Consider the following 8,839-nt stretch of genomic DNA (forward strand, 5'->3'; position numbering starts at 1 on the left):
TGCCTTAACCTGCGGCATCTCCAGACACTAGTGGTAGGCCCGTCGGCACCTGTGCTTCAGCACGGAGCTACTGGGCAGGAAAACAACTGAGGAGGCAGTATTTCGCTGTCAAAGCATCACCAAATTGAGGCCTCTGGAAGTGTCTGAGGAAGAGGCCTTCTTTCCGGAGCAGTCTTGAAAAACACCTGAAAGGAGACCTCCCTCCCTGCTTTTGCATCTACCGAGGTGCAAGCTAAGGAAAACCTGGGTCCTTGCAATGATGCCTAGTGATCAGCCCTAAGGAACGTCATCCCCCAGCCGTGGCCCTGCTGCAGGCACGCGGGGATCCCATGGTACTGGCCCGTGTTCACATTCACAGTAACAATGCAGGTGCCGATGAGCAGCCGGCAGTTCCAGGTCCACGGGCTCCCGCTGTCGCCTCCCCTGTGGTCACGGCGCTTCCGCCCGGCCCCTTCCGCTGGTGTGGCTCCTCTAGCCCCGGGAGCGGCCCCGGGCGCTGCTCCCCGTCCGGTCCTCTGAGCGATGGAGGCCCCTGCGCCGTCTGCACTTAGAAGTAGTCCCTCCTCCTGCTCTCATCGCTGGTGAAAGCTGGGTTATACTGTCCGGGGAAAACGCAAGAATGCCGCGATCCTGGCAATCCAGTGTAGGCCGGGTAGAGGCCTTTCCGTTCAAGTTCAGGATTCCTTATACTGGTGAGCTGGTGGCCAAAGAGAGAAGAGAAGTCGGTTTATGATTCTTGGGTTTCAATTAGATAGTTAAAAACAACGACGACGACAATGACGAATGCTCCATTTCGATGAATTTATGCGGAGGCAGCTATTCCCGCAGAGCAAGGCTTGACTTGGAAGTCACACCTGCCAGGTCAGTCTCTGTGGAACCTGAGGCACCTTTGCCCATATGTCAAAAGGGGATTTTTAGAAGTATTACATCGTCAAGAGCAGCCCACAGGCCAACAGAGGAAAAGCCTAAGTTGATTATTATCTTGATTATTATCGAAATTAATTATTATCTGATTATTATTTTGACTTAAAAAAAGAGTATCTTTCTCTGTGGAGCACAATGGCTTTAAATCCTCTCTGGCATTTACCAGAACACTAGTATCCCTGCCGCGAATGGGGGACTGACCTTGGCAATATCATCTGAGCACCTGTCACACTGCTCAGCCTACCATGTCTGAAATGAAGATGGGGTTCATCTAAGTTTGTAATTCTATCTATTAAAGGCAACTTTTCAGCTAGTGGCCAGAAACACGCAGCTATACCTCAAACAGCTCCACAGGGCATGAGAAGTCACCTGATGGCTGTTTATTTTTCAGCTCAGGTATCTCCACTCGTGTTTGCTTTATGGTTGATATCGTGTAACCTGAGATGAACTGACAGGGCACCGGAATATGACATGCGCTATTCAATGTGGGACAGGAGAAGCAGGGTTCAGGGTGGTCTCTCATTTGTCCAACTGATGCAGTCCACGGCCAGATACAGAAAATTATTATTTTTTTACATTAAAAAAATCTTTTTTATTGAAGTGTAGTTGATTTACAATATTAGTTTCAGGTATACAGCAAAAAGATTCAGTTATGCACATATACGTGTACATACATGTATTTTCAGATTCTTTTCCATTATTGCTTATTACAAGAAATTGAATCTACTTCCCTGTGCTATACAGTAGGTTCTTGTTTGTCTATTTTATAAATAGTAGTGTGTATCTGTTTATCCCAAACTCCTAATTTGTCCCTCCCCTCCCCTTTTTCTTTGGTGACCATAGTTTGTTTTCTATGTCTGTGAGTCTATTTCTGGTTTGTAAATAAAATTTCTATCTTTTTTTAGATTCTACATGTAAGTGATATAATATTTGTCTTTCTCTTGGACATAGCAAATTACTAAAGATCTACTGACTATTAAAGACCTATTGAATCTGCGAAACCTCTGTCATGGGCTGGTTGAGGACAGCATGTTCTCTCTACACCTTTTCCCCGTCCCTCAGTTTCAATTTCCCAACCTTATGACGTAAAGCATGGCCAACAAGATAAAAATGGATGGGCCAAAGGCTAAATATCATTAAATTCTTTCTGTATCTTTTAGCTTCCAATCCTGTAACTTAAAGGCAATTTCAACGACAAGAGGTTTATTGCTACAACCCCATAAATTATGGACTGTGTTCCATGGAAATATTATCTCAACGTCAAAACTAATAAATACCAAGCAAAGAGATAGTAAGTAAACTGAATATTAAATTATGTGAATAATGGGCGTAGGCCACCATTCTCTTTAACCCTTAACTAGCTGGAGTGCTCTGACTACCACAAAACGGAAGCCCTTGAATTCTCAGAGGAAAGTGGAGCCCAGAGACCCCCGGGGGTGGACATACACACCGAGTGATACACGTCCGTCATCTGGAGGAGGTTCTTGGTACTTCCGTTCTCGTGCATCTCGACAGCTTCCCGGCCCCATTCTTGGGACCGAGGGTTCTTGGGGTACTCAGCATATGGGGACATTTGGAAATCGCCACTTTTGAAGATGAGTTTGCTTATGTCATTTTTATTCTTTCTGTGGGAAAAAAAATTTAACATTTAAATGAATAAGTTCTGTAAAGAAACGGTATCTGTGAAAGTGCCATCTCGTCACTTACAAGGTAAATTAGACTAAAGCTACCACTATTTTTTGTAGCTGCCCACTGAGGAATGTTATTGTTAATTTTAGTATTTGCCTAAAACAAGTAAAAATGCAATTAGGTGCAAAAAAAAAAAAAAAGCCAAAAATCTTTGAACCCAAAGGGCCAGGTTTTTGGGGGCAGAGAGGACACAGCCCCAGTGGAGCGGATTTAGACTCTTCTAGGGGACAGAGATCTCTAAATCATGGGGGAAACAGGTGCAAATAAGGCTCAAATTCACAAGCTGTTGGAGTCAGAAGGGCCTTTAGAGTTCTTTAGCCCAGCTGTTCCCCACCTGCTTGAGGAGTTGCGGGGCTGGGGCAACTCTGGCTTTGTGAAGGATGTGATTTGTCCTGGGGTCACAGTTTGCTACTAGCAAGGCTGGGCTAGAATTCAGGCTTTCGAACTCTCTAGTCAGTCTTCTTTTACTGCGTGAAGCTACTTCACGAACCGTAAAAATATGATGTTTTGTTTGCAGAAATGTCCAGCTGTCTTTATACCCATACAGATTCTCATTTCAGGGGGCAGGAAACCCTAGGACAAGTTCCCTACCTGTGAGAGTTCTCTGACTGGAAAGGGTTGGAGGATATGTCAGTCACCTTGTGCACCCAGCCTAGGGTCAGACATGTTTAGTTATACTTGCCCTGGGTAAGAGAATCTGGAGTTTCCTCCCTTTACGTAGCTTTCCTGTAAATAAACTTTCTGGGGAAAGCACCAAATCACTCGGGATCATAAAACCAAACGTCCAGCATGGGGCTTAGGCGTTGTCCCTCCTGACAAGTTCAGAACAGACTTGCAATTCTATTGCTCCCTGGGGGTGGAGCATCCGGTCTCAAACGATGACTTAATTATTCACAAAGACCTTCTCCTCCCAGGGGCCAGCAGAGACAGGCTCTCCTTCCACACTACCTGGTTGCTCCGGGACACTTAGCAGACCCCTGAAGCATTCGAGGTTCGTCTCTCTAGCTCCTAGTCTCATTCCCAGTGTTTTATTTCCACTCACATAGTTTATCTCTGATGCTTTGCTAGCAACATTGTAAATTATAGGCAATGGCTGAACCGTGAGGCCTGAATCCCTGGATGGGAAGTTGGAGCAGCTTGCTCTCTGCAGCCTCCCTGGAGGAAGAGGATATCTTAAACTGTCCTGCATATCAATGGTCCAAAAGATAATTTGCTATTGTGTAAGTTCCCTTCATCTGTGATGTCAGGATAATTCCTGCTGTTTATTACCATCCAAACCAAAGGTCTGAGTTTTCTCTTATCTGAATAATCTAGGAGAAGGGGACCAGCTCTGTTCTTTCTCTTCCTTTTCCAGTAGAAACCCATCCCGCTGGTGTCCAGCAGCCCAGAGCCAAGTTTACTACTGTCTGCTCCTCGCCACTGCTAACGACTTCAGTGAACCCCTTTCATCTCTTTTTGTTTCTTCATTTTCCCACTTAAAATGTACAAGTCAACGGTTTGTAGTATATTCAGAGCTGTGTAACCATCATCACAATCAATTCCAGCACAATTTCATCACCCTGGAAAGAAACCCATACTCCTTAGCTGTTACCCGTCATTCTGCCCCTGCCTACCCAGCCCTAGGTAACCGCTAATCTACATTCTGTCTCTCTTTGACTTGCCTATTTTAGACATTTCCAATAAATGCAGTCATACATATGTGGTCTTCTGTGACTGGCTTAATTCATGCAGCATACTGTTTTCAAGGTTTATGCACATTACAGCATGTATCAGTAGTTGGTTCCTTTTCGTGGCTGAATAATATTCCATTGTATGGATATGGCATTTTGTTCATCCATCAGTTGATGGATATTGGGGTTATTTTCAACTTTTGGTGACTATGAACTGGTCCTCTATGAAAATTTATGTCCATATTTCTGTGTGGACATCATTTTCATTTCTCTTGGTTTGTACCTAAGAGTGGAAATGCTGGGTCAAATGGCAACTCTGCTTAACTTTCTGAGGAACGGCCAGTTTTTTTTCAAAGTGGCTACACCATTTTACGTTTCCAGCAGCAGTGTATGAGCATCCTAATTCTCCCACATTCTCACCGACATTTGCTATTTTCTATTTTTTGTTTGTTTTCAATAGTCATCTTTGGGTGTGAAGTGGTATCCAATTTCGGTTTTTTGGGTTCCCCCCCACCCCCGATGTTGGTTCTGATTGCATTTTCTGATAGCTAATGACTTTGAGCATCTTTTCATATGTTACTGGCAATTTCATATCTTCTTTGGAGAAATGTCTATTCAAATTCTTTGCCCACTTTTAAATTGGGTTGCATTTTTATTACTGAGTTGTAAGAATTCTTTATATGTTCTAGACACATGTCCCTTGTTAGACAGATGATTTACAAATATTTTCTCCCCTCCTGTGGGTTGTCTTCTCACTTTTTTGGGAGGAGGGGTAACTAGGCTTATTTATTTGTTTAATGGAGGTCCTGGGAGACTGAACCCAGGACCTCCTGCTAAGCACGTGCTCTACCACTGAGCTATACCCTCCCCTCATCTTTTCAGTTTCTTGACAGTGTTCTTTGAAGCCGAGTTTTTCATGTTGATGAAGTCCAATCTATCTTTTTTCTTTTGTTGCTTGTGCTTTTGAATATTCTTTTTTTTCCACTAAAATCCCATTTGCTCTCCTTTTCTTTCCCTGATGGCAGTGCCTGTCAGAAATTTGCCTTTCTTTTTCTCTAATGGTTCAGTCATAGATTATCATTAATACTGTACACCACCCCAGACATTCTTTATGAGGATAAAAATGGACCCTTGTTTAGCACAGGCAAAGGGACAGAATTGGGATGTGGACGCCCGGCACTCACCGGCAACAGGTAACAATCAGTGCGATGCCCAGGATGAGGAGAAGCCCACCTCCCGCTGCCGCAATCACCACGGTGATAAGCTGATAGGCTAAACACGGTTCAGGAGAAAAGGAAAACGTGGATCGGTAAGAGGTAATGAATGAATGAAGGAATGCCCCAAAATGGTCCCCCTCCCCACCCCAAGGCCACCCCAGTACCTCAGCTGGGGACCACCTTTCATTCCCTGGGCCCCCAGCAAGGGCGGCTAAAGGCTGGCTCTGCATTTTCTCTACTGAAGGGGAGCAGAACGTGTCACCCCAAAATATGCCTCTTTACCTATTTATTATTTAGAGCTGATATTTCTGCAGGCACAGAAGAAGCTCTGAAAACTGAGTCCTAGTTACCCCTTGGTAAGGGAAATTTACATTAGAAGGAGGCTTGTACCAGGAAGAGAGCTAACACCAGAGATGACCTGTTCACCTGAGAGACTTATCTGCTGGCAGGAATCTTTGCTTCCCAAACATTTCCTCTTCGCACTTTTCCCCTGTGAACTGCCTTTTCCCATTTGCAGCCCCAGGCCCCCGGCCCTTTCCTCATCTCAGGAGGGTATATGAGCCTCAATCATCTGGCTGCCTGAGTCTCATATCTTTGTGGGGGCTCCCATGTGTATGCACATAATTAAAATTGTGTTTTTCTCCTCTTAGTCTGGCTTCTGCAGAGGGTGGGGGGATGTGTCTCAGCCAAGAACCTAGGAAAGAGAAGAAAAATGATTTTTCTTTCCCTACAATTTTTGGGAAGAGCTTCCCTTTCTCATCCATGCCTAGAGTGGGGGTCCCAAGTTCTACTTGCAGACCAGCCTGATGACACTGCCACCAATCCACCAACAGAAGAGAAAAATAAAGGAGATGCATGTATTTTTCCAAAACTACGCTTGTTTTTTCCTTAGTTTTAATACCGCCTAAGAGTTGGTCCTTCCTTCTTTGTCTCCTTACTTACTCTAGATGCACTTTATTATGTGTAAATTACGCCTCCAATAAGGCTAGTTTTTAAAAAGTAATTGAGAAAAAAGAGAATCTTTTTTGGCTACTTTTAAAATTAATTGTTCTAATTTTTTTTAATTGATGGTGAAGATAGATACAAATTTTTAAAATTTGGTTTTAGGTTTTTACTTCATAAAATAAAAAGGGGATGCTCTGAAATTTTACTTCAGATTCCCCAATTTTATAAGACATATTACCCAGAGCCTGGGAATCACTGCATAATCCAGGCTGGCACTGGGTAGTCTCAACACATACAGATTGAGTTTAATGTCCAGAAGTTAGCAGTCATACAAGTCATATATAAGTCATTTATAATAAACAATATTAAAATTTTAATTAATTGGTTTATGCCTGTGTATTTCTGGAAAAATCATATTTTCAACAAATTCCATTAGATATTCAGATTGATTTTGTACTGTGGCAATATAATTAAAATTGTGTTCTCAGGTTGTAAAGTCCAAGATGGAAAAAGGGCCAATAAACCAGGTAAATCTGGCTGGAACCACACTCTGTATGTATTCAGGTAAAGTCAAAGGGTAATACACAGAGCTGACTATGAACAGATTGTAAGATAAGAGCAAACACAAGTCATGCAACCATTTACCTGTCCTTTCTTGAAATAAGCAGCACGGATACCAGATTTTATGAGAAACCATCAGTATGTAGATACACAAGAAACAAAGCAAACCAACGAATGAGAGAATTCTCTCCCTCACCTCCTGACACATGTATTCAAGCTTCACTTTCAAAAAAAAAGTAACGACAAAAGACAAATCCTTAAATTTGTGGACTGCTCTTTACCGCCCTAACACCACCCCAAGCCCCCGTCGAGTCCTGACCAGACAACTGTAATCACCTCCCAACTCATCCTCTTGCCCACGTCTTGCCCACTCATTTCTTTCTTTCTTCTTTTTTTAAATTGAAGTATAGTCAGTTTATCATGTTATGTCCATTCTGGTGTACAGCATGAAGTTTTTGCCCATTAATTTCAAAAAGCAGCTGTGATGGTGCCATTTCCCTGCTTTAAAAACCCCACAGTGGCTCCCTTTGTTCCCAGCCAGAGAGCAAAGTCTGGCTCCTGCTTATCCCTCCACACCAAGGTCACGTCTCCTCCCTTCAGCAAAACAAACGAGCACTGGTTGTAGAAGCGATCCTTGCAGTGGCAGGTTCCTCTATGAAACCAGCATTGAAAGAGACAAAGACAGTAGACCAGTGCTTCCCGAACGGCCTGTGGTCGAGGATGAGCTTTTCTCTGCCTGTGCTTTTGGATGTTCTTTTTAAATGAAGAAAATAAAGTCTCACTTGCTCCCCTCATCTCTCCCCACAGGTACCAGCTCTCCTTCTTTCCTTTTTTTTAAGGGGTCTCCTGTGGACCGAAACTTCCGTAAAATACAATAGAGATTTTTTTTTTTCACACCCTGCCCCATGCTTGGGTGTCATGGCCATGTCACTGTAAAGGAGGTCACAGCCCCCAAACTTTGAGGTGCTCTGTGTTGTGAGCTGGTTTGATATGAATTCAAATCCCCTTGTTTGTGACAAAAATGAAGTTGTTTTTAAGGATGAAGTTACTGTTTTGATATAAAAGTGAACTTGTGTGTCAGGATGTCGTCATCCACATCTGTGGTTGCGACATCACCCAGCTCAGCTGCAGGGTGCGGCTAGGGGTTTATCTCTAAGAACCTAAGAAGAAGTAAGTTGGCTGAGGGAGTGTTTAGGCTCTAAATACTTAGTTTGTGAGGCCCATCCGAGAGTGTTCCACTGGGACAAGGCTACCCTTTACTGACCTAAATAGCTCTCTGAAGACCAAGGGGAATTAGCTCCTGCCACGGGAAAGGGGACTCTGTTACCGGCAGTGGGAAAGCCGTGCAGCGGCTCCAACACGGGCATCTTGGTCCCCTAGCAACGGGCTCTAGGAACAAGGACTTTGGTTTTCGCGCTGGCAGCTGGAGATCAGCTAAACCGTCTTTTCTGAGAGCCAACTCGAAAGGTGCGCCTCAGTTAAGTTTGAACTTTATTCCTTTCATGACCCCTTGCTGGGAACAAGAGTGTGATTAATCTGTCATTGGTCTGGACTCTGTTATTTCTTTATTGACTTATTAAGAGACATTACCCTATGTGCTCTTGGCTTGTGAAATTATAGCTCCCGCAGTCAACCTGTGTTAAATAAAATATTGACAAAGACCATCGCAGTCTCTGAGAATAATTTGCCCCCTGGAAACAAAGCACACTGGGATAGACTAGTGCTTCTCACACTTTTCCTGCACATCTCAGTCACCCAGGGGGCTTGTGAAAACTCAGATGCCTGGTCCCCAGCCCAAGAGACTTAATTCAGTAAGTCTGGGCTAGACCTGAG

General features: G+C 43.7%; 1 protein-coding gene across 1 annotated transcript; it reads right to left on the reverse strand.

Annotated features, from left to right (window-relative positions):
- Positions 1 to 393: 393 nt before the first annotated feature.
- Positions 394 to 6,174, reverse strand: LOC116663875 (protein HEG homolog 1-like). Its single transcript, XM_032480829.1, has 3 exons — positions 5,468 to 6,174; positions 2,375 to 2,549; positions 394 to 697 (listed from the first exon to the last, which is right to left on the reverse strand). Exons 1-3 carry the CDS (start codon positions 5,728 to 5,730, stop codon positions 548 to 550), a joined length of 588 nt encoding a protein of 195 aa, XP_032336720.1. The 5' UTR covers positions 5,731 to 6,174; the 3' UTR covers positions 394 to 547.
- Positions 6,175 to 8,839: the final 2,665 nt, after the last annotated feature.

The sequence above is a fragment of the Camelus ferus genome, chromosome 1, assembly GCF_009834535.1.
Source record: "Camelus ferus isolate YT-003-E chromosome 1, BCGSAC_Cfer_1.0, whole genome shotgun sequence".
Classification (NCBI taxonomy): Eukaryota; Metazoa; Chordata; class Mammalia; order Artiodactyla; family Camelidae; genus Camelus; species Camelus ferus.

Excerpts from the sequence above, each read along its gene's own strand:
- LOC116663875 (XM_032480829.1), bottom strand. The coding sequence starts at position 5,730 with ATGCAGAGCCAGCCTTTAGCCGCCCTTGCTGGGGGCCCAGGGAATGAA. Across the intron at positions 2,550-5,467 it reads CTGATTGTTACCTGTTGCCG|AAAGAATAAAAATGACATAA; the intron begins GTGAGTGCCGGG and ends TTTTTCCCACAG. Across the intron at positions 698-2,374 it reads TGACGGACGTGTATCACTCG|CTCACCAGTATAAGGAATCC; the intron begins GTGTGTATGTCC and ends TTTGGCCACCAG.